This window comes from Balaenoptera physalus (genome assembly GCF_965194825.1).
Source record: "Balaenoptera physalus genome assembly, chromosome: 1".
In the NCBI taxonomy this organism is placed as follows: Eukaryota; Metazoa; Chordata; class Mammalia; order Artiodactyla; family Balaenopteridae; genus Balaenoptera; species Balaenoptera physalus.
The window spans coordinates 192,224,077-192,248,496 of NC_138882.1; the positions used below are offsets into that span (position 1 = coordinate 192,224,077).

At 45.8% G+C, this 24,420-nt stretch overlaps 1 protein-coding gene across 10 annotated transcripts in view; it reads left to right on the top strand.

The window, feature by feature from the left end:
• NPHP4 (nephrocystin 4) overlaps window positions 1-24,420 on the top strand; it is a 140,143-nt gene that overhangs the window by 56,790 nt on the left and 58,933 nt on the right. For 9 of the 10 annotated variants that reach the window (XR_014265690.1, XR_014265691.1, XR_014265692.1 and 6 more), the window contains 2 exons: window positions 14,677-14,859; window positions 22,963-23,101. Coding sequence is in view for 1 of the 10 variants with exons in the window: in XM_082469383.1 (XP_082325509.1) it covers window positions 14,677-14,859; window positions 22,963-23,101 (322 nt within the window). In the remaining 9 variants the exon portion in view is untranslated. The remainder of the gene's footprint in view (window positions 1-14,676; window positions 14,860-22,962; window positions 23,102-24,420) is intronic. The other variant, XR_014265693.1, reaches the window with a different exon arrangement.

The window sequence follows — 24,420 nt, forward strand, 5'->3', positions numbered from 1 at the left end:
TCCTTCAGCTTTTGTTTATCTAAGTATGTCTTAATTTCTCCCTCACTTTTAAAAAAAAATTTATTTATTATTTATTTTTGGCTGTGTTGGGTCTTCGTTTCTGTGTGAGGGCTTTCTCTAGCTGCGGCAAGCGGGGGCCACTCTTCATCGTGATGCGCGGGCCTCTCACTATCACGGCCTCTCTTGTTGCGGAGCACAGGCTCCAGACGCACAGGCTCAGTAGCTGTGGCTCACGGGCCCAGCTGCTCCGCGGCATGTGGGATCTTCCCGGACCAGGGCTCGAACCTGTGTCCCCTGCACTGACAGGCAGATTCCCAACCATTGCGCCACCAGGGAAGCCCTCTCCCTCACTTTTGAAGGAGAGTTTTGCCAGATATAGGATCCTTGGTTGACAGTTTTGTTTTCCTTTTAGCACTTTGGTATGCTGGCTCACTGTCTCTGGCCTCAAGTTTCTGATGAGAAATGTGCTGATAATCTTACTGAGGATCTCTTGTGTGTGACAGTTTGCGTCTCTCCTTGCTTTCAATTTTTGCTCTTTGTCTTTGACTTTTGAAAGTTTGATTACAGTGTTATCTCAGTGTGGATCTCTTCAGGTTCATTGAGCTTCTTGGATGTTTATATTCAGGTCTTTCATCAAATTTGGGAGGTTTTCAGCCATTATTTCTTCAGATACTCTTTCTGCCCCTTTCTCTCGCTTGTCTCCTGGGACTCCCATGATGTGTATATTGGTCCAGTTGATAGTGTCCCATAGGTCCCTTAAGTTCTTTCTGCTTTTTTTTCAATTTTTTTTCTTTTTCAGACTCAGTAATTACCATTGTTCTATCTTCAAGTTCATTGATTCTTTCTTCTGCATGTTCAAATCTGCCTTTGAATCCCTCCAGTGAAATTTTCATTTTTGGTTATTGTAATTTTCAGCTCCAGAATTTCTTTTTAGGTTTTCTGTCTCCTTATTGATATTTCCATTTTGTTCATACAGAGTTTTTGTGATTTTCTCCACATCTTCCTTTAATTCTTTGAGCATCTTTAAGACAGTAGTTTTAAGGCCTTTGTCTAGTATATCTACCATCAGGTCGTTTTCAGGGACAGTTTCTGTTGATTTATTTTTTCCTTTGAATGGGCCATACTTTTCTGTTTCTTTGTATGCCTTGTGCTTTTGTTTTTGTTGTTGAACACTGGACATTTGGGTCTAATAATGTGGCAACTCTGGAAATCAGATCTGCCCATACCCCAGGGTTTGCTGTTTTTTATTATTATCCTTTTTTTTTTTTTTGATTGCTGTGGGCTTTCTGTGTGCTGAGGATCATCCAGAGGTATAAACTTAAGTTCTTCTCAGGTCTTTTCTGAGCCTGTGCCTTTCCCTGGGCATGCATGGTCACTTTCTAATTTTCCACATATGTGCAGTTGTTTTTGAATGTCTGAGTCTTTAATGTCTGGCTCCCAAAAGAGGAAAAAGAAAAATGAAGGTGGAAAAGGCTCTGAGCCTTCAAATCCTCTGCAGCTGGAGGGAAGGTGCAACAACACTGGTGCATTCCCCTTTCCTGTACTTCTGTGATCAGAAGCAGCAATCAGAGCATAGACGGGTGGGTTCGGGAGGGTGGGAGGGAGATGTAAGAGGGAGGGGATATTGGATATAAATATACACATAGCTGATTCACTTTGCTATACAGCAGAAACTAACACACCATAACTAAACCAATTATACTCCAATAAAGATGTTAAAAAATCAGAGCATGGATACCCAGTCTTTAAAGGAAGGGGTCTTTTTTCCCACCCTGGTTCCCACAAGCTGTGCACAGTCTGTTCCAGGAACATGGGCACAGCTGCCTGCCCCTTGGCTGGGGTGGGGGTGGGGAGCTGCTGCTGGGCTAAGAGCTGAATTTGCCCCCAGTTGACCACAACTTACTGTCCAGTTCTTCCCCTGGAGGTTGCAAGCCTTCAGTAGTCTCCCGAGTTCCAAAATAATTACACCAGACAGTCCTGCCAGAGCAGGTGTTGTCCAGTGGGGAGAGATTCCTGGTGTCTCCTGCTCCGCCTTCTTTGCAGGAGCCTCTCCTGACTGACCTTTTGAAGTAAGTTTCTCTTTGTCTCCATCACTTCTTTGGTTTAGCTCAATTCTACCCAGTCCCAAATCTCATAAATTACGGGTCTTCATCGTGGTTTGGTTCTGCCCCAGGAGTGTAAGGTGTGCTGCATCTAACATCTCCGACCTTAGTGCATCATTCGGTATTTCTCACCCAAGGTGGAACAACTCACCTTTAATTCAGTGATATGAGCCCGGTAACGCTGCCTTGGGCGGAGCTGCCTCTCATTTCCCCATTGGTGGTGTTTCCTTGGAGAGAATGAGGAAACGGCTTCCACTCCAGGCCCAAATGAGATGCTGGGATGGCAGCCCTGCCCCGCTTGTTTGTGGTTCCTTCTGCCTTGTTGACTTACAGGTCTCTGGTTAAACGTGGAGCTGGTGTTGCTCTTTTATTTCTTCTGGAGATAAGACTGGTGATAGTAGGCTGTCACAGGTGAAAGTGCTCCTGTTAATTGTCCCCTCCTTCTAACACCTTCTAACACTTGTCAGGTTTTCACTTTGGGAACCAGCTGAAGGTTCCTTGCTCAAGTTGATTCCTCACAGGGCTTCAGAAATGATCTGGAGGAATCCCCCGTCCGTTATTAATTTGGTGATTGCTCAGGATATTGGTATGCGATGCACAGAAGCTTCCGTATTCTGCGGCATCCTTCCTTTTCTCTTGCAGCACCCCACCCGTAATCTCTGCTTTCCTGCTCAGGCAGTGTGCTTAGTTGGAGGGGGTGCATCTTACATCCTGTAGAATCAGAAAAAGGCCAATGCCTCCTGCTCCTGGAAGCGAGGCAGGCGGAGTCATTCTGGGTGCAGGTGACCAAGAGCCTGTATAACTGCCGGACTTCCAGGGGCCACTTCTTTGGTGCAAATGCACGTCTCTGTAGGCGTGTGAGTTGAGACTCTTATGGTTACTAGAAACAGAAACTTGGTTCAGTCCAGCTTAAGCAACAGAAAGCGACTCTCTTGGCTCTTAGATCTGGCGAGTCGAGGAAGGGTCTGGTCTCAGGCACTTCAGGGGCTCACGTGATTGTTTTGTTCTTGAAGTAAAGCTTACCTTTGGTGACCTGTACAGGTCTACGCTTACTTCTGTGAGTTCTGACTAGTATCACCTGTGTCTCCCCCACCACTTCCAAGGTGCAGAACCTCCCTACTCTTTCAGAAGTCCGCTCCTGTCCCTCCCAGGCAGTTCCCACCCCCTGTCAGCAATTGCTGGCTTGGTTTTTATCTTTAGAAACATCATTAATTTTCTGTGACTGCGTACCAAATTACCACAGATTTGATAGGGTAAAACAGTGGATATGTATTCTCTCATAGTTCCGGAGGCCAGAAGTCTGGAGTCAGTATCACTGGGCTGGAAACAAGGTGTGGGCAGGGCTGTGCTCCCTCTGGAGGCCGCAGGGGAGGCTGCTTCCTGCCTCTCCCAGCTTCGGGGGCTGCCGGCAGTCCTTGGCTGTGGCCCCATCCCTCCACTCTTGCAGGCCTGCATCTTCACGTCTCTGCCACTCCATGTTGGCACGGCCCGCTCCTCGGTGTGTGTCTCAAACCCCGCTCTGCCTCCCTCTAATAAGGACACTCGTGACTGCATTTAGGGCCAGTCAGATAGTCCAGGATGATCTTTCCTTCCCAAGATCCTCAACTTAATCCCATCTGAAAAGATCCCTTGACCTTACAAAGTAATATTTACGAGTTTTGTGGATTAGGGCCTGATATCTCTGGGGGCCATTATTCAGCCCACTGCAACCACAGATGGGTTTTGCCTATTTTTGAACTTCATCTAAATGGAATAATGTAGAATATGCTTTATGTGTCTGGATTTCTCCCATCCAGCATAATGGTTTGGACATTCACTCATGTGGTTCATTCATTTTTTATTTTAAATTTTAAAATTTATTTATTTATTTATTTTTGGCCGCGTTGGGTCTTTGTTGCTGCGTGTGGGCTTTCTCTAGTTGTGGCGAGTGGGGGCTACTCTTTGTTGTGGTGTGTGGGCTTCTCATTGCAGTGGCTTCTCTTGTTGTGCAGCACGGGCTCTAGGCACGCATGCTTCAGTAGTTGAGGTACGTGGGCTCAGTAGTTGTGGCTCGCGGGCTCTAGAGCGCAGGCTCAGTAGTTGTGGTGCACGGGCTTCGTTGCTCCGTGGCACGTGGGATCTTCCTGGACCAGGGCTCGAACCCGTGTCCCCTTCATTGGCAGGCGGATTCTTAACGACTGCGCCACGAGGGAAGTCCCGGTTCATTCATTTTTATTGCTGAGTTTTCTGTCCTATGAATTTGTTTCTTCGTTTTTCGGTTGGTGGGCTTTTCTACTTTATGAATGGAGCTGCCCAAAACATTCTTGGGCAAGTCTTTTTATGGACGTATATTTTCATTTCTCTTTGGTAAATACTGTGGAGCAGAGTTGCTGGGTCACAGATAGATGTGTGCTTTCTTTTTAAGTAATGCCAGCTTTTCCAAGTGGTTGCACCAGCACTGTTTGAGAGCTTAGTTTCTCCACATGCTCACCAGCATTTGATTTTGCTTGTCATTTTAATTTTAGGCACTTTAGGGGTTGTGACTGTGGCTTTACTTTGCATTTCCTTGGTGACCAGTGATACTGTGTACTTGTTTGTGTGTTTGTTGCCCGTTCCTAATCTGCCTTTGTCAAGTGGGCATTCCATTGTTTTGGGTTGTTTGCCTTTTTTATTGCGTGGATGGGAGTTTCTTTTATATATTTTGGATATAAGTTCTTTGTCAGATACATAGATTGTGAATAGTTTTTCAGTCTGTGGCTTGCCTTTTCATTTTCTTCACACTGTATTTTTTTTTTAAAGGCATAGTAGGACTTTATTTTGTTCTGTCAAAAACTTTTTATTTTATTTCTTTAAAAACTTACAGACAAGTTGCAGAAATACAAAAAATACTGGTTTAGTCTTGGTCCAGTTTCACTGACTGATTACATTTGCCCCATTTGCTTTATTTGCACTCGCTAGCTCATGTTTCCTCCCTCCCTCCCCGTGTGTGTGTGTGTGTGTGCACGTGTGTGCATGTATGTAGACTCACACACATACTTTTTCTGAACCACTTGAGAGTAAACTGCAGACATCATGCTCCTGACCCCTAAATGCCTCCGTGCCTCCTCAGGATTGAGGGTGTCCCCTGTGTAAACTCAGTGCAGGGGTCAACTTCAGTTCACTTAGCATCAGCTCCACGCCCCCATCTCCCATCCACCTTTCGGTTCTGCCCATCCGTCCAGCCGTGTCCTTTGCAGTGTTTCTCTCAGTACAGGACCCAGTGCAGGATCACATGGCTCTGTGGTCTCCTTCATCCTGGATCAGCTCCACGGCCTTTCTTTGTCTTTTTAAGACTTTATTTTTTATGCCATATTCTCCCTCCTTTAAAAAATGTCCTAGAGAGGAAGCTCCCTATTTTGGATTTGCTGATGTTCCCTCCTGGTGGAGTCGGGTTGTGCATCCCTGCTGGACACTGTGTGAGGCGTGTCCCCAGGGTCTCATGCCCACAGGTGCAGGTGCATGGTGTCCATCTGAACCTCACTGGCCTTGTTAACTTTGGTCGTCTGGTTGGGTGTTGTGTGATCTCTCCACTGTGGAGTTACCGTTTTTCTCCTTGCAGCTAATAAGCAGACCGTGGGAGGCTCTTTAAGCCGCGCAGATACCTGCTCCTTGTCTGAGTGTCCCCCTAGGTTGGCATCCATCGCTGCCTCTCTCAGAAGCATGATTTCCAACCCCAGCCTTTCCCGCACATAGCTTTCTACTGTCCAGAACCCTCCCTTCTCCCCCGCGGATGGATTGATCGATTGATTCGGCCATTGAGTCCATATTGGTATGGACTTCTGGATCCCTATTTTTAAAATGACCATCCCTAATTATTTTTGGTGTTCAAATTGTCCCATACTTAGCCAGAGTCCCTTCAGGCTGTGTCCCTGTGACATCCCCCGTCATGTTTTGGTTTTTGAGCGTTTTCTGGCTTTCTGGCAGAAGGTGCTTCAGGCTCATCTTGCCTCTTCCCTGTGCCAGCTCTGGAATCAGCCATTTATGTGGGGAGCTGTGGTTTCCCACCTCTTCCTTTTTCTAAAACCCTTTTTATTTTGGAAAAGTTTTAGATTTACAGAAAAACAGCGAAGATAGTGTAGAGAGATCCCATATACCCATTCCCAGTTTCCCCTATTATTAACGTCATTAGGATGGTACATTTGTCACACCTAATGAACCAGTACTGATGCATTGTTACTAACCGAAGTCCATACTTTAGGTAAGTCGAACTTCCTTACCTAATGTCCTTTTCTGCTCCAGGACCCCATCCAGGAGGCCACGTGACATTTAGTCATCATGTCTCCTCAGGCTCTTCTGGACTGTGACGGTTTCTCAGACTTTCCTTGGTTTTGATGAGCCCTGGCTCTTTTTAAAGGGGAATGTGTTAGAATCCAGGTCTGGGCACTGGGATTGTCTTTGTTTCTAAGCCCGCTCAGTGGACAGAGCTAGGACAGTTTACATATGGAAACACACATGCACGTATATGCGCACACACAGGTACGCACGCATACACATACTTAGACGCACACACATGTACACGTGTCTGCGTGCATGCACACAGCTTAGGAGTTGAGCTGCTGCTGAGCCCCAGCCACCTGGCGGGGCGCCCCAGGCTTCACCTTCCATGTTTGCACCTCTCCTTCCACAGAGAAGCCTGGCTCCCAGTGCCGTCCGCATGGCAACTCGCTTGCTCAATCCTAGGATGCACCTAAAGTAACGTCAGAGTAGCTTCACCCAGACAGCTGTCAGAAACAAACCTATCAGGCAGAGTTCAGGGTTCGTTAGCGGCCGAGACCCAGGGGAGCAGCCAGTGTTGTCCTGGGTCCCTTGGCTCGGCCCCTTCTGTGTGTTCACGCTGTTCACCTGAATGCAGTCGGGTCCTTCTGTTTCTCTTTGCTTTCAGTTTTATAGTTATTTCCCCTGCCCGTCCTTATTGAGTTAGTTTTATTTTTTGAATATAAAGAACACAAATACAGTTTTGAAAGTCAAAGTTCTACCGAAAGGTGGTCCGAGAAGAGTCTCCTGGTGGGAGCCAGCTCTGTTGCTCGGGGCCCCTCCTTCCTGGGCTGCTTTGTGCGAATATCACAGATGTGTGGGTGTTGACTCAGCTCCCATTTACACACGGTGCGGGGGGGGGGAGCAGACCTGTGCGTGGGCCTTGCGGCTCGTTGCGTCTTCTCCCCGGCCCAGCTCACCCTGGCAGTCCCACCCGGCAGTCCCGCCTCCCCGCTCCTTTTTCCAGCTGCACTTGCTCCATTGTGCTCTGCAGTTTATTTGCCCGATTACCTATATTTGGATATTCAGATAGTTTCCAGTATTTTGCAGCTGTAAGTGTTGCTGAGATGAATGGTCTCGTGCATGTGCACTTTTGTTTTGTAGGAGGGGCACCTTCAGGGTGAGTTCCTAGAAGTGGGTTTGCTGGATTGGAGGTTAAATGTATATATTGTGTTGTTAGCTGTTGTCCAGTTTCTCCAGAGGGGTTGCACGCTGTTCTGTTCTCACTGGCAGTGTACCGGGGGACCTTTCTCCCCCCTGGCTCACCAGTAGTTGCATTGTCAAGCTTTTGAGTTCTGCTAATCTGATGGGCAAGAAATGGTATCACAGTATAGTTGAATTTGCATTTCTCTGATATAAATGAAGTTGAACATGTTTTCATATGTGTGTGAGTTGTCTATTCACGTCTTTTGCCCATTTTTCTGTAGTACTCTTGCACCTTGTCATCAAATGTTAAGAGCTCTTTGTATGTTAAGGATATTTTCTCGCTTTATCTGAGACATATATTGCAGATATTTTCTCCCAGTTTTGCCATTTGTCTTTTTATTCCCCTCGTCCCTGATTTTTTTGGGCCACGTGTCTTAGTCTGCTCAGGCTGCTGTAACAAAATGCCACATATTGGGTGGCTTAAACAACAGACATGTATTTCCCGCAGTTCTGGAGGCTGGAGGTCCAAGATCAAGGTGCCTGCAGATCTGGTTCTTGGTGAGGCCTCTCTTCCTGGTTTGTGGACCCCACCCTCTCGCTGTGTGCTCACGTGGCCTTGCAGTGGTGTATGTGTGTGGAGGGAGAGGGGGAGCTCTCTCTTTCTCTTCTTATAAGGGCACTAATCCCACCATGGGGGCCCCACTGTCATGACCTCATCTAAACCTAAGTACCTCCCAAAGGCCCACCTCCAGATGCCATCACTTTGGAATTAGGGCTTAAGTGTATGAATTTTGGGGAACACAAACATTCAGTCCATAACATCATGTAAACTTTAAAATTTTTTGATGTAGTCAAATGTATCAGTCTTTTCTTTCATTGTATCTGGATTTTGAGTTGTAGTTAAAAAGCCTTTCCCTACTCCTATAGAAGAATTTATCCGTGTTTTCTCCTAGTGGGTGTATAGTTTCAATTTTTATGTTTAGATCTCGTTTGTGGTGTGAGGAATGGATCTAATTTTATCTTTTTCCAGTGGCCATCCAGTTGTCCCGATACTACTTATTAAAAAGTCCTTCTGTGCTGCAGTGGTTTAAGATGCCTCTTAGTCATACGCTAGATCTCTGTTTATACTTGCATCTGCTTCTAGACCTTTGTTCTGCCCATGGCCGCTCTGTCTGTTTCTGCGCTGGGACCACAGCGTCTCGGCAGGGGCCCCGAGGCTGCTGGGTCTCTGGGTGGCGGGTGTGGCCTGCAGCCCCTCCCCGTCCTGGCTCTTACTGCTCTTCCCACGTTAGCTTTTCCCAAGGAACTTCAGCATCAACAGGTCCAGCTCCATAAAGAGAGCTCGTTGGCATTTTTATTGGGATTGCATTCAATTTATTAATTTGTGATGTCCTAACCAGGAAGAGGGGAAGTCTTTGTGTTGGTCCACTTCTGTTTTTGTGTCTTTCGGGAGTGATTTTAAATATAGGTTTACAATGTAGATTTTAAACAGTTGAACAGTTCTTACTAAGTTTATTCACAGATATTTAATTTTTGTGCTGCTCTTATAAGTGGGATTTCCTCTTTCATGTGTTCTGGATCTTCTTTTTTTGTGGACAGTCATTAAACAGGTTTTTTTTTGCTTTTTTTTTTTTTTTTTTTTTACCAGCACTTTATATAGCTTTTGTCATGTACCTCACTGTTTTTTAAATTACACTGTATTTTGACGTCATTACAGATTCACATGCTGTTGTAAGAAATAAGCAGAGAGATCCCACATCCTCTTTACCCCTTGTCCCCAATGGTAATGCTGTTTCTTGGTTTCAAGTCCAGCTGGCCGGCTTTTTCTTTCAGGTCTTGCATCCTCCGCACGGCCTCAGCCTGGCTGGCGTGGAGGCTCTTCCCCTCCGTCCCTCTCCCCTGTGTTCCCTCGCCTGCCCTGCATGTTTCTCTGTTGCCCGCTTCTCTCCCGCTGTGCTCAGGATTTCATGGTGCCCTGGGGGTTGGGGTAGGGGTGGCAGCAGACAGCTTCAGTCTTACTTCTTCTCCGGGTGGTGACTCTGAATGCAAGTGAGCTGCCTTCTCCTGAGACCCCCCTAGGGACCCCCTCATAGAAAGGCTAGGGCTGGCCTCAGTGCATCCCTTCCCTGTAGTAGCCGTTATTCCAGGCCGTGGAGTTCCCTGTTGACCTGCACTGGGGTCATGGCCCCGTGCAGCAGAGGTGCCCACAGGAAGGGATGCCAGGCTACCAAGCCTGAGCCCCAAGGTCACGGGCTCTGTAGGACCCAGTGGGAGATGCGAGGAGGGAAACAGACCCCGGCAAGGGGCCGGTTCTCCAGAGGAAGCAGATACGAAGTCCCTGGAGTGCCCACGCTCTGGCTGCAGGGCTGCAGACTCCAAAGGACAAGAGGCTGCACGCCTGTCCACCTCACCAGCCACGGCCCCAAACTCATGACGGATTCCCTGTTGCTTCTTTCAGCTCTTGTTGACTTGATATCTCTTTTGCAAAGAGGACCAGAGTGTTATGAGCCCTTTAGCCAGTATGAAGAATAATTCTAGGTTTACAACTTTCTTAAAACCATACCCCTGTTGTTTTTCATTGCTCATGTGTATGTTTAAAAATAATTACTGTACTCTGTAGAATGGAATGAAAATATTGCCTGCCAAATGATTACTGTGCTTTTAAATGACTCTGCATATACTGTGTCGTATACGGGCAGCTTAAACGACTTTAATTATATGTCGTTAGGTTTCCTTTTCCACCCTGAATATGTATGAAGGAAATCAGTCTGCAGCAGCTGCCGCGTTCTCTGTATGTCTGAGTTGGAAAAGCTTTTGGCGTATAATCGATCCATTTCTGGAAGGAATGGCTTCGGGCTGATGGTATGTGGTTTGTGAGCCTTCGCTTTGCCCGGTGGTCCTGGGTGCCTCGTGCTCCTTGGCAGGAAGGAGGGGGGAGATTCCGGCTCTGGATGCCTGTTTCTCTCCTAACTCTTCCCCTGGGGTGTTTCAGGCTCTCGGGCCTTGCGAGGTTCACCTCAGTGGCCAGGCGCCCAGCGTCCTCTCAGGAGGATGCGGGAAACAAGTCATCTTAACCTTGTGCGTTGCCTGTGGCCCAGCTCTGAGACCTCAGAGCCGCCGGCTGCCAGTGTGGACTGGCCCGGCTCGTAGGCGGGTGCACGCTCCTTGGTCTGTGCCGCTGGGCTGGGCCGTGGCCCTCCCTCCGTGGCCAGCATTCACGGACGGTGCGGAGGGTCACATGGGCCAGTGCATGTGATGGACACCCCAGAACAGACCTGTGCCTGGCCCAGGCCGGACTGCCTTCTGCCCCGTCCTCCATCTGTCCCGTGCTTCCTAAGTCTCTCTCTGTGACTCTCGGTCACCACAGCCTCTGTGATGGGCGTGCTGTCGGGGACATTTGCACACGTTCTGACACAGCAGTTTGCTTTTCTCATTTGTGCTCGCCAGGGGCCCCAGCGTGGCTGCCCCCATCCAGGGTCTGGCCCTCGGGCTCAGTTCTGTCTCGGGAGGTGGCCTCAGGGCCAGGGGACCTCCCCGCACCCCATGGGTTCCCTGTCACCTCTGCAGTGTGTTTCTGGGCCTTGGGCTGCGGTGACCAGAGTTAGCATGGAGGGGGCTCAGTGGGTGACAGGGGGCCCCGGCAGGAGGAATTAGGTCTTACTGAAGATCTAAAGGAAAGTCAACCTCGTGAAATAACCTGAAGTTTTACCGCCTCGAAGGGATTTCTGAGTTGGTCTGAGGACAGAGGCCGAGGGGGTTCCTCCTGGGGCGGCCTGAACAAATTGCCGCAAACTGCTTGGCTTAAAACAACAGACATTTATTCTCTCTCAATCAGTTCTGGATCCAGAATCTGCTGGGCCAAAATCGAGGCGTCGGGAGGGCCTTGTTCCTTCTGGAGACTCGGGGGAGGATCCTTCCTGCCTTTTCTAGGTTTTGTTCCTGGGCTGTTCAAACAAAGTGTGGGAAGTGGATGTTTGTGTAACTGACAGCTGCCTTACATAGAAGAGTGCTGTGCAGACTTAGGATGAGAAAATCAAAAGGTGTGTGAAACCGGAAGCTGGGCATCAGTCACTGCACTTGAAAGGTTAAGCCAGAAGGGGTTGCACAAATAGCATGAAAATGGGGGCACGTGTTTTTATTTTCATTTTGATCCTGTAATAAACTTATGAATTTTTTTGGGAGACGGCTGTTTGCAAACGTAGTCTAGGTAGTATTGAATCCTTATAGTTTTTTTAGTGGCCAGTTTTGCTAATACACTTATAATTTATTTTTAAAAAGCAATAGACTTATATCAACTTTTCCCTGATACACTGTAGTTGTTCAGTACCGTTTTATCCTGTCAAGGGCTAACGGGATGGGAAGGGCAGACCGCTGTTTGTGTTTGACAGACATTGAAAGTTACGGCACAGAATCCGACTCTTAGGGTTCTTAACTTGGCTGATTCTTTGCTTGTACTTCCAGGATGTGGGTTTTTTTTTTTCTCATTGAGTTGACAGGGACCCAAATCCTTGCTCATGTGGTGGTATGAAGTATCCCACCCATGGTCTGAAGTTTGGCTCCAGTAAAGGATCAGAATAAGCTGAAGTGGGTGGTGTGAGGTCCAGTTACGAGGGGGCCTCAGGAAAGAGAGATTAATTCACAACCAGGCACTGATTCTGGATGTTCCCCCACGTGGATATAAAGGATATAACGGGATGGGGTATCCTCTGGAACAGTCTGGGAAGACTGACTCGGATGAAACGCCCGCTTCCTCTTCTGTGTTGGGGTCCCCTCGTGCACACCCTCTGCTGTGGTTCGAGCCACTTGGCCATCGAGCCGCCTGTGCTGGATTCCAGCCAGAGTCCTTTTGTGTGTGTGTGTGTGACGATCTGCCCTGGACCTGAGTGCAGTCAAGTCCTGGCTGTGACAGTGGCACACAGCTCACCCGTGTCCAGCCACATGAGCAGGCTCCGTGGGGAGCCCCGGGCACACCGCTGGAGCCTTCCCTGCCTCCGTGGCCCCAGACACAACTCGGGTCAGAGGGTCCCCGCTGGCATGGCCTTTCCTTTGGGACCGTGCTCTGCACCATCACAGGCGGGCTTGGGCTTCCATTCCTTCCGAGAGTCCGAGGCCCCCTCCTTGCAGGCTGTCAGCCTCCCTGTGACCACGGCCTGAGTTTGGGGGCGGCTGGGTTAGTGCGTGCAGCCGGTGGCCAAGAGGGACGGAGGGCCATTGGCTCCCTCGGCTGCCCGGCGGCAGTGAGGCGCCACGCGGTCCTTGGCTCTCGTCCTCGCAGGGAGGGAGATGCTGTGGCCACGTTGCATTTTACACCTGCCGCCTTTGGGTGGCTTCTCCGCGGCATTACCGCCGAGGCTGGGATTGTGGGGCAGAGGCGGGCGTGGCCGCTGCCCCGGGTCCCGGCTGTCAGTCTGACTGCGGTTAGTGCCGCCGGGCTCTTGGGGTGGAAAGCGCTGTTCCTGGGCTCCAGTCTCACCTGGTGTCGCCAAGCGCCCCGTGTCCTCTGGCGGCGAAATGGCCTTCCTGGGGGAGCCGATGTGCCAGGGAACCTGCAGAATCTGCCATTCAGGGCCTGGGGCAGAGCCGTTGTCTCTGAAGCTGCCGTAATGGGGTGGATCACAAGTCTCGCTGCCCAGCCGAGCAGGAATTCCAGGACCCGACCACGGCCCACTCCGAGTTCCGCTTTATTCTTGCTGCTTTTTTTTTTTTTTTTGGACCATTTTTAAAGTCTTTATTGAATTTTGCTACAATATTGCTTCTGTTTTATATTTTGGTTTTTTGGCTGTGAGCCATGTGGGATCTTAGCTCCCCGACCAGGGATCGAACCTGCACCCCCTGAATTGGAAGGTGAAGTCTTAACCACATGACCGGCCTCTTGCTGCTTTTTGAATAAGTGGATGAAAGTGGTTTCTTTAAAACACTACTGAATCAAGCCCTGAAGCCGTATTTGTGACAATGGCTTTATTTGAACGTGGAGGCTAATTCTGGGGTGTCCTAGGGTCCTCTTCCCTTGCATCTGGCCAGTGATAGAGGCAGTGAAAGAAGGAACAGCACGTAACATTCAGCCTGACTGATTTCCTAATTACACGTAAGTTACATAGGTAGAACATACCATTAGGAGCTGAAACTTTGGGGGAGACACTGTGTGCTAATAACCCTAAATTGAATATCCATGTGCATTCTTTTTTTTTTAATTAATTTTTACTGGAGTATAGTTGCTTTACAATGTTGTCTTAGTTTCTGCTGTACAGCAAAGTGGATCAGCTATATGTATACATATATCCCTTCTTTTTTGGATTTCCTTCCCATTTAGGTCACCACAGAGCATTGAGTAGAGTTCCCTGTGCTATACATTAGGTTCTCATTAGTTATCTATTTTATTTTTTTTTTCATTTTATTTATTTATTTATTTTTTTGCATTGGGTCTTCATTGCTGTGCGCAGGCTTTCTCTAGTTGTGGCAAGTGGGGGCTACTCTTTGTTGCGGAGCACGGGCTCTAGGCGCACGGGCTTCAGTAGTTGTGGTGCGCAGGCTCAGTAGTTGTGGCCCACGGGCTCTAGAGCGCAGGCTCAGTAGTTGTGGCACACGGGCTTAGTTGCTCCGCGGCATGTGAGATCTTCCTGGACCAGGGCTCGAACCCGTGTCCCCTGCTTTGACAGGCGGATTCTTAACCACTGCGCCACCAGGGAAGTCCCTTAGTTATCTATTTTATACATAGTAGTGTGTATATGTCAATCCCAATCTCCCAATATCCACGTGTTTTCTTCATCATTTTACAAAGTGTCTCATCACTAACACAAAGTGCCATTCCTGGCGTTTTATTCATGGATTTGGGTAGATGTTGGTAAGGTGCAGAGTGTTTGAAAACCTGCAGGAAGATCCTACAGGAAGAGGAGGAGTCATAAAGATGGTGTTGGTCTTCAAGAGGGTCCTGGTTAGGGGGGTGGGGTCCCAGAACCGGAGGCTGGCTTCCCTGCTCTCTGTGAGCCACTGATGTGATGCCGTGTCCTCCTCCTGTGGTGGTTCTTTCTTTTGTGATGACCCCCTGCCTTGCTACACTGCTCTCTAGTGAAATTTTACCGGGAAAGCACAGTTGATTTCCCCCACCCAAGTGGGCTTGGTAATGACTCATGACCGATGTGCTTTGTTTCCATTCCAGGCAGCTTCGGTCACCTCCTTGTCGAACCTGGCGTATATGCACATGGTACGCTGGGCTGTCTGGAACCCCGTGCTGGAAGCCAGCTCCGGGCGGGTGATGTTACCTCTGCAGGGTGGGATCCAGCCCAACCCCTCGCACTGTCTGGTCTATAAGGTACCCCCAGCCAGCATGAGCTCCGAAGAGGTAAATTGTTAGAGGCTCCGTAAGTATGATTATTTTCTATGAGCTTCTAGCAAGTTCATGCATTTTCAAAATCAGAAGCTGACAAATATGTTTGCTGATGTTTCATGAGCACTGTTTTTTCACGTCATGGTTCTGCCCTTAAAAAATAAGTGTGGTTTCTGAGTCATAGTCGGCTGTGAACTCACTGAGGCCGGTTTTATCTGGGGTCTTATAATGTCCCCGGTCATGTATCAGTCTCTCAAAGTGACCTGCGGGGCCTGTGACTCTTATTTGTATACATGGTGCCATGAGATCCACTTCTGTGCTTTTTAAAAAGCCCTCTTTTTTTTTTAAAATTTATTTCTTTTTGAAGTATAGTTGAATTACAATGTTGTGTTAATTACTGCTGTACAGCAAAGTGACCCAGTTAACATATATATACATACATTTTTTCATATTCTTTCCCATTATGGTTTATCACAGGATATTGAATATAGTTCCCTGTGCTATACAGTAAGACCTTGTTTATCCATTCTAAATACACTGGTTTGCATCTGCTAATCCAAAACTCTCCCCCCCAACCCCCTCCCCCTTGGCAACCACCAGTCTATTTTCTATGCCCCTGATTCTGTTTCTGTTTCATAGATAGGTTCATTTGCGTCATATTTTAGATTCCACATATAAGTGATATTGTACGGTATTTGTCTTTCTCTTTCTGACTTCGCTTAGTATGATAATCTCTGGGTCCATCCATGTTGCTGTAAAAGGCATTATTTTGTTCTTTTCTATGGCTGAGTAGTGTTCCATTGTATATATGTACCACATCTTCTTTATCCATTCATCTGTCCATGGACAGTTTGCTTCCATGTCTTGGCTATTGTGAATAGTGCTGCTGTGAACATTGGGGTGGATGTGTCTTTTTGAATTTTGAGTTAGAGTTTTCTCCAGATATATGCCCACGAGTGGGATTGCTGGATCATGTGGTAATTTTATTTTTAGTTTTCTGAGGAACCTCTCTACTGTTTTCCGCAGTGGCTGCACCAACTTACATTCCCACCAACAGTGTAGGAGGGTTCCCTTAATAAAAAGGCCCCCTTGAAACGTTTGGTGCACTGGGGGCTGTGTCTCGTGTGCACAAGGCTGGGGTGGGAGCCGGGCGGTGGGCACTGCCCTGGCTGGTCTTTGTGGCTTGTCACTTATACCCACTGGACCTCAACTCTCTCCAGCTGTGTCTGGAGGGGAGGGACCACAGCAGGACTTAAAAAAAAAATCCATTTTGAAATGAAGCTTTCTCTGATCCCCAGTATAGAAAGCAAATAAAAGTGGGGCAGGGCCAGTGGAAGCGTGTGTGTGTGGGTCTTATCCCCTGGCCTCCACTGGCCCGTTGGCGGCCTTGAGGGGTGGGGAGCAGAGACCTGGGGGCCACAGACACCGTGTGACACCACTGCTCTGGCTGATGTCCCAAGTCCTTCCTGACACTACTAATGGGTTGTGACAGCGTTTTTGCCTGGGTGTGTTGTTTGATTCTTCTGCTGACATTCCTGAAATACACCCATCCTGTCTCAGCAGCACCAACAGGAGGCTTTTAGGACTCAGTTGTCTAATTTTTCTTAGGTAAAGGACCAGACCTGTTATATCAGTATGTCATCCGTGTGCTGAGTCTAGTGACAAACACTGTTTTCCGTGTTATTATTTGTGGTTTGGATTATGCTTTGGGAGCCTGAATAAGGGAGCAGCTGATTGTGCAGCTTTTCTTATTATAAGCAATGTCCCTCATTATGGGTCCACATTTTGCTGCATTCCCACGTGGTCTGGTTTGAGCCCTTATCATAAAATTGCCATTAGAAATCCTGAAGCCATTGCCATTTTCTCATTCTCATTCTCCCTCTCTCTCTGTGTATGTATGTATGTAAATAAATCCTTATTCTGTTTAATTTTAGCCTTCTCATGCCACTACATCTCCTTCGCTTTTTAAGTGTGTAAACTATATTGGAGCGTAAGTGTTGTGAAGGTCTGACTCTCTTAAGGACACAAATATATTAAATACCATCATTTTTCACGAGGAATATCACTTCTAATCAGGGCTTCTCAACCTCAGCGCTATTAGCGTTTGGGGCCAGGTAAGTCTTTGCTGTGGGTCTGTCCCGGGCGCTGGAAGGTGTTGAGCCGTGTCCCTGGCCTCTTCCCACTAGATGCCAGTAGCATTCCCCCAGTGATGACAGCCGGAATGTCTGCAGACATAGCTGAATGTGTTCTTCTGGGGGCACAGTTGCCCCCAGTTGAGGACCACTACTCTAAACAGATGTAATTCGCTAAAATAATAAACTACCACTGGTCACAAAGTTGATTCACTCTCCTGCTCTCTAAAAGTGCCGCTCTGCTTCGTCCTGTATTTCTCATCTCATGTAGCAGTGCCAGCATCTACCCAGTCAGAGGGGTGGAAACCTAGGTAAGCCTGGTCTCTGCCTGTGCACCCGTCAGATCTTTATCTTATTTGTTCATTCAGTGACTTTTTATTGAACACCTGTATCTGCTCCGGGAAAAATATCTCTAATCCCATGGAACTTACAGTTGAGTAGGAGTGGCAGATGTTAAAGAAAAAAATACATGCTATAAACATCCTATAATTTTTTACTAAGTAACATTTGCAGTTTATGTTATTATGATTATTTACTGTGAAGGTAAATAGTGTATTGTGATTATGTTTTCCTTCTTAAACAACTCGTGTATTCTTTCCTTGAGCAAATAATTGTCTTTAAAAAAAATTAATATCTCCAGAGGCAGCCGCTTTCAACTCTTAGCTGTGACGTATGGTATTTACTTTGTTTTCTAAATATTATGCTTCTACTGTTATTTCTTAGTATATCAATTTTAGAAATTGTATATTGTCTTACAGTAATGATAGATGGGAACTTTAGCTCTTTTATACACTCCTGCACTTAAAAAACAACCCCACTCTGTCCCCCCACTGTTTGGCCTTGCATTCAGGTACTGCTGCCAGAGGTGTGCAGCACAGTGGGGTCTGGCCAGAGGATTGGAAGGGGAGCCCCAGGAAACTGGAAAGAACTAGGGGGATCTGGAGAGGGAGGAGCTTGGAAAGTACCCCATAAAGTTGTTTAAGAAATGCTGAGCTAACCCCCAGCTTCACGTGCCTGAATCTGACCCTAAACAGCATATCGCAGACTTTGAGAACTGGACTGTGGATGGAGTTGCCCACTGGGTGGACCACATGCAGGAGAGGCCTGAGTATCACTGCACAGGCTTTGAAAATGGAACTGGTGTTGAAACCACCACCCACAGGAGGCTGGTTGGAAACTGGGGCTTGAACCCAACTGGGTGGATTCCTGACTAAACAAAAATATCAACGTTCTCCATAGGATTTAAACGAGACTCAGAATCTTATAATGTGATATTCAGAATGTCCATGATACAATCTAAACTTAATTGACAAAGAACCAGGAAAATCTCAACTCGTAAGGGAAAGACATTCAACAGACAGCAATACTGAGGTGACACAAATGTTGGAATTATCAGACAGAGCCTTTAAAGCAGGCATTATAAAAATGCTCCAGTAAATCGGAGCAAACACTTTTGAAACAAAGGGAAAGATAGAAAGTCTCAGCAAAGAGATGGAAGATAAAGAAGAAGCAAATGGAAATTTTAGAACTGAAAATAAAATTGCCAAAGTAAAGTATTCGCTAGGTGGACTCAATAGCAGAATGGAGGTGACAGAAGAAAAAGTCAGTGAACTTGAAGGTAAATCAATAGAATTTATCCAGTCTGAACCACAGAGAGAAAACTGATTGGAAGACAGTGGACGAAGCCTCAGGGACCTGTGGGGCAGGACCACAAAGGCTAACACCTGTGTCATCAGAGTCCCAGTAGAAGAGAAAGGGTTCTGTGCAGAAAAAACATTTGAAGACACAGTGGCTGAAAACTCCTCTAATTTGGCAAAAGACTTAAACCTACAGATTGAAGAGGTTCAGTGAACCCAGAGATAAATGCAAAGAAATCCACAACCAGACACATCATAATCAAACTGCTAAAAAATAAAGACAAAGTCTTGAAAACAGCCATAGAAAAATGATGCATTACTTACACAGAGACAATAATTTGAATATCTGTGGGTTCCTTAGCAGAAATCATGGGGGCCAGAAGGAAATGGAGCAACATTTTAAAAGCAGTAACAGAAAGACCCCAGAACTCAGCATTCTATTCCAGCAAAAGTCCTGCAGGAATGAAGGTGAAATAAAGACATTCTCAGATGAACTAAAACTAAGAGAATTCATTGGCAGGAGACATGCTCTAAGAGAATTGCTAAAGGAATTTCTTCAGACAGAAGAGAAATGATACCAGATGAAAACTTGGTACATCGGGAATGAAGGAAGAACATCAAAAATGATAACTATAATATAGTATTCTCCTCCTTTTGAGTTCTTTAAAATATGTTTGATGGTTGAAGCAAAAAGTATAGCAGTGTCTGATAGGATTTTTAAGGTATGTAGGTATAATAGGTAAGACAGCTATAATACACAGGGGGGCGGGTAAAGAGACCTGTAGGGTGATAAGGTTTCTACATTCCACTTGCAGTAATAAAATATAGATTTTGAGTAGATTGTGAAAAGTTAAATATTTACATTGTAAACCCCAGAGCAGTCACTAAAAATAAGATACAAAGAGACAGTGAGAAACCCAATAGATAGATAAAATGGAATAATTCAAAATAAGGCAAGAAAGGGGAAACAGGAATGAAAAACAAAGGGAACAAATCGTAATAAAATGATAGTTCTGAATCCAGGCACACCAATAATTACATGACATATAAATAGTCTGAACACACCAACGTCAAGACGGAAGTTGTCAGGTGGCATAAAAACTCAAGGTCCAACTGTATGCTGTTTACCAGGAACTCACTTCAAATACAATGATGTAGTAGGTCAAAAGTAAGAGGATGGAAAACCATTCTGTGCAAACACTATTCAAAAGATAACTGGAGTAGCTATATTAATACCAGACAAAGTAGACTTTGGAGCAAAAGAAATTGCTAGAAATTAAGAGGGATATTACATATCATAAAAGAGTCAATTCACCAAGAAGACATACAATACTAAAAGTGTGTGCATCTAACATAGAGCTTCAAAATGCAAAAAACTAATAGTGCAGAAAGAAGAAATAGAAAAATTAACAGTTGTAGTTGGAGATTTCAACACTCCTCTTGGAGTAAACTATAAACCTGTAGATAGAAAATCACCAACATATAGAACTGAACAATATCATTAAGCATCTGGATCTAAATGACCTTTATGGAATGCTCCACCCAACAACAGCAGGATACACATTCTTTTCAAGTGCACATGGAACATTCACCAAGATAGACCATATCCTGGATCATAAAACAAGCTTTAATTTTAAAAGAACTGAAATTACACAAGGTATATTCTGTGATCATAATGGAATTAAACTAGAAACCAATAACAAAGATAACATAAAAAATTAGAAACACTTGGAAATTGATACACTTCTAAATCCATAAGTCAGAGAGGAAGTCTCAAGAAAATATAGAAGATATTTTGAACTGAACAAAAATGAAAATACAACATATCAGAATTTGTAGGGTGCAGCTAAAGTGTGCTTACATGGAAACTTATAGCGTTAAGTGCTTGTATAATAACAGAGAAGAGTCTCAAATCAATAATCTAATCTTCCACTTTTAGAAACTAGAAAAAGAAGAGGACAATAAACCTAAAGCAAGGCAGAAGAAAGTCAGTAATAAAGATAAGAGCAGAAACTAATAAAACTGAAAACAGAAAAACAATAGAGGAAAAACTAGAGAAAGCCAGTGAAATAAAAAACTGATTCTTTGAAAAGCTCAATAAAATTGACAAACCTTTAACAAGACTGAAAGAGTAAAGAAAAGAGAGGACACAAATTACTAATAATAGGAATGAAAGAAGGGATACCACTACAGACCACACAGGTATGAAAAGGATATTAGGGGAATACTATGAACAACTCTATGCCCATAAGCTTGAAAATTTAGATGAGATGGATCAGTTTGTCTTAAACAACAAACTATCAAAACTTACCCAAGATGAACTAGATAATCTGAGTAGTCTTATAACTTTATAGAAAATGAGTTCATGGTTAAAAAACTTTTGAAAAAGAACTATCCAGACCTATTCACTGTAAATTGTCCTAAACATTTTTTCCTTTGAGGAAAAATAACACCGATTTTATACATTCTCTTCCAGAAAGTAGGATAGATAGGAGCAATTCCCAGTTCATGTAACAAGGCCTGCATTACTCTGATATCAAAACCAGAAAAAGGCAGTACAAGAAAAGAAAACTATGGATACATAAGCCTCATGAACTTAGATGCAAAATACTCAACAAAATATTAGCAAATTGGATCCAACAATATGGAAAAAGAATAATACACCATGACCAAGTTGGGGGTTATCTCAGGAATGCAAGGCTATTTTCTATTTGAAAGTCAAAAATATGTAATTCATCATAGTCACAGCCTAAAGAAGGAAAAACGTATGGTCATAACAATTGATGCAGAAGAGGCATTTGACAAAATTCAACGTCCGTTTACGACAAAAACTGAGCAAACAGGAATAAAGAGGAACTTCCTCAGTTTGATAAGAGTGTCTACACAAATCCTTTAGCTAGCATCACACTTAATGGTGAAAGATTGAATTCTTTTCCCTGTAGATCAGGAGCAAGTGAAGGATGCCCATACGTAGTACTCAACATCTTATTCAACATTGTACTGGAAGTTCTAACCAGTGCAATAAAGCAAGAAAACAAAATTTAAAAACCATACAGATTGGAAAGGAAGGAACAAATCTTATTTGCAGACAACATGATTTTCTGTGCGGAAGATCTCAAGGGATTTACCAAAAGCTCCTAGAATAAACAAGTTTAGGGAGATTTCAGGATACAACAGGAGGTCAAGATAGAAAAATCAATCACATGTCTTTACAGTAACGACAGCTGGAAAGCAAAATGTAAAAAACAGCATTATTTACAAAGGCTGAGTCAAAGAAGACCTAAATAAATGGAGAGACATCTTTATGGATTGGAAGACTGTTTCAACATAGTAAAGATATAAATTCTGCCCAAATTGACCTATAGGTCTAATGCAATTTCAATCAAAATCCTTACATGATTTTTTTGTATATACAGACAAGCTGATTCTAAAGTTTATACAGAAAAGCAAAGGAATTAGAAAGAGTCAAAACAATTTTGAAAAGAACGATAAAGCTGGAGGATTCATACTACACAATTTGAAGACTTTCATTAAAGCTACGGTAATCACGATAAAGTGCTGTTGGTAAAGGCATTGACACATAGATGAATGGAACAGAATCGAGTCCAGAAGCAAGTCACAGTTTAGCAGTTTCCTGTAAAATTAAATATACACATACTATATGACCCAGCAATCCTACTCGTAGAGAAGTGAACCTTATGGGAATGAAAACTTACGTCACACAGAAGTATGTATACCAGTGTTCCTAGCAGCTCTATTTATAACCACCCAAGCTGGAAACAGCCCGAATGTTCCTAAATGGGTGAATGGATAGGTACACTGGGGTGCATCGTACAATAGAAAACTGCTCGGCAACAAAAAGGAACGGGCTGTGGGTACACACTATGGCCCGGGAGAGTCTCATCAGTATCGCAGGGAGTGAAAGAAGCCAGTCTCAAAGGTTGTATAGCATGTGATCCCATTTATATGACAGAAGCGAGGGGTAGATTGCGGGGTTGGGTGTTGGCAGGACGGTGTACAAGGAGGCAGTGAGGGAATGTTTTGGGTGGTGGGGCTGTTCTGTACCCTGGCTGTGGTGGTGGTTACATGTGTTAAAACTCAAAGAACTATACACCAAAAGGGAAACAGTCAGCATAACATAGGTTAATTAAAAAACGCATTCGAAACTGGAGGAGCAGTGCTGTGATCTCTGCTTGGTGAGGGTGTTCTTGTGATGGTGGTCTCCTGGGGTTCTGATTCTCATTGGTCGTCTTAGGGCCAGGCGAATTGTTCCTGGTTGAGTTGTTCTAACCGAAGGGTGCTGCTGAAGGGAGCGTGGCCGTCACCGCTCTTGTTGTGGTCGATTGCAGGTGAAGCAGGTGGAGTCAGGGACAGTCCAGTTCCAGTACTCACTGAGCCCTGAAGGACACCCGGACACGCCCCTGGAGCATGCCATTCACCCCAAGGCAGAGCAGCGGCCTTCCAGGAAGCCACCCACCTCCCCTTCAAGTAAGTGTGTGTAGAGAGCTGAGTCTTCCAGCTCATGGCACAGCTCCATCTGTGCCCAGTACAGCAACATTTATCAGATACTTACTGCAGATTGCTTTAATTTGAATCAGTTGGTTGAGTTTTTGCTGAATACAGAGGTGTAGAACTGGGCAGTGATGAAGCGTGGCCCAGCGCTTTGTGCTTCAGCCACGAGTCAGCTCTGTTGCTTGCAGCTCCCTGACCGAGGGCCTGGGGAGGTCTGTTGGTGACCCTTAAAGGGACACATCATGTGGGTGCCCTGCAGATACAGGGCTCAAGAATCAGAGGCTGGCTGAAAGCCAAGGACTGCCAGCTTTATTTTGCACTGTTAATGTAGCCATGAGTTTGCTGTTTTTAAAAAGTGCTTTCTACTCCCTTGGAGCACAGTCTGAGAGTGGGGAGGCCGTGACCTCAGGGCGTGGCTTTAAGAAGGGGATCGAGGGCCGTCAGCAGAGTGGTGTCCTTCCTGTGGGTGGTGGCGTCCCCACGTGTGGCCACGGCCGTCAGCGTTGCGTTGGCTACACCAGCACCCTCTGCTGAGGCCGGTGCCTTGTGTTCAGGGCCTCTTAGTTTATTCCCAAGGACAGGCAGCTAGTGTCCTGGGGGGGGAAGCCCACCTGTGGCGGGAAGAGGAGGAGGTTAGGAGGAGAGTTGAAAGAGCATTGAGCCCTTGGCTCTCGGCTTCTAGGGATCTCGCTGGCTGAAAGAATGTTCTAGATCATGGGCAGTTAGGCTCTTAGAAAGTCAGAAAGGTAGGGAATGAACAAAAGTGTAAGCTGTAGAGGGGAGCTTAGTGTCCACCCATCCTCCCTCCAGATGGATTTCCTCTGATGGACACTGCTGGGTGTCCATGGGGGGCTGGGCAGTGTCTCTTGGGCAGCAGGTCCTGGGTGCTGGTGCAAAGGCACCAGTGAGTCTGTCATTTGGGAGTGGTTTTTTATGAGTTGAGATTCTAATTTTTGGAAACTGGTCTTGTTGAATTTACTGGTTTATTTTAAAAATATTTATTTGGTTGCGCTGGGTCTTAGTTGCGGCAGGCGGGCTCCTTAGTTGCGGCTCTCGGGCTCCTTAGTTGTGGCATGAGAACTTTTAGTTGCGGCATGCATGTGGGATCTAGTTCCCTGACCAGGGATCGATCCCAGGCCCCCTGCATTGGGAGCACGGAGTCTTAACCACTGTACCACTAGGGAAGTCTCGGTCTCGCTGAATTTAATCTTACAGTTGGTGGAAGCAGCACACTTGTTTCTCTGGCCTAGAACTTGATGTGCTGGCCTCCATCTTTGTGACCTTCCAGGATTTTC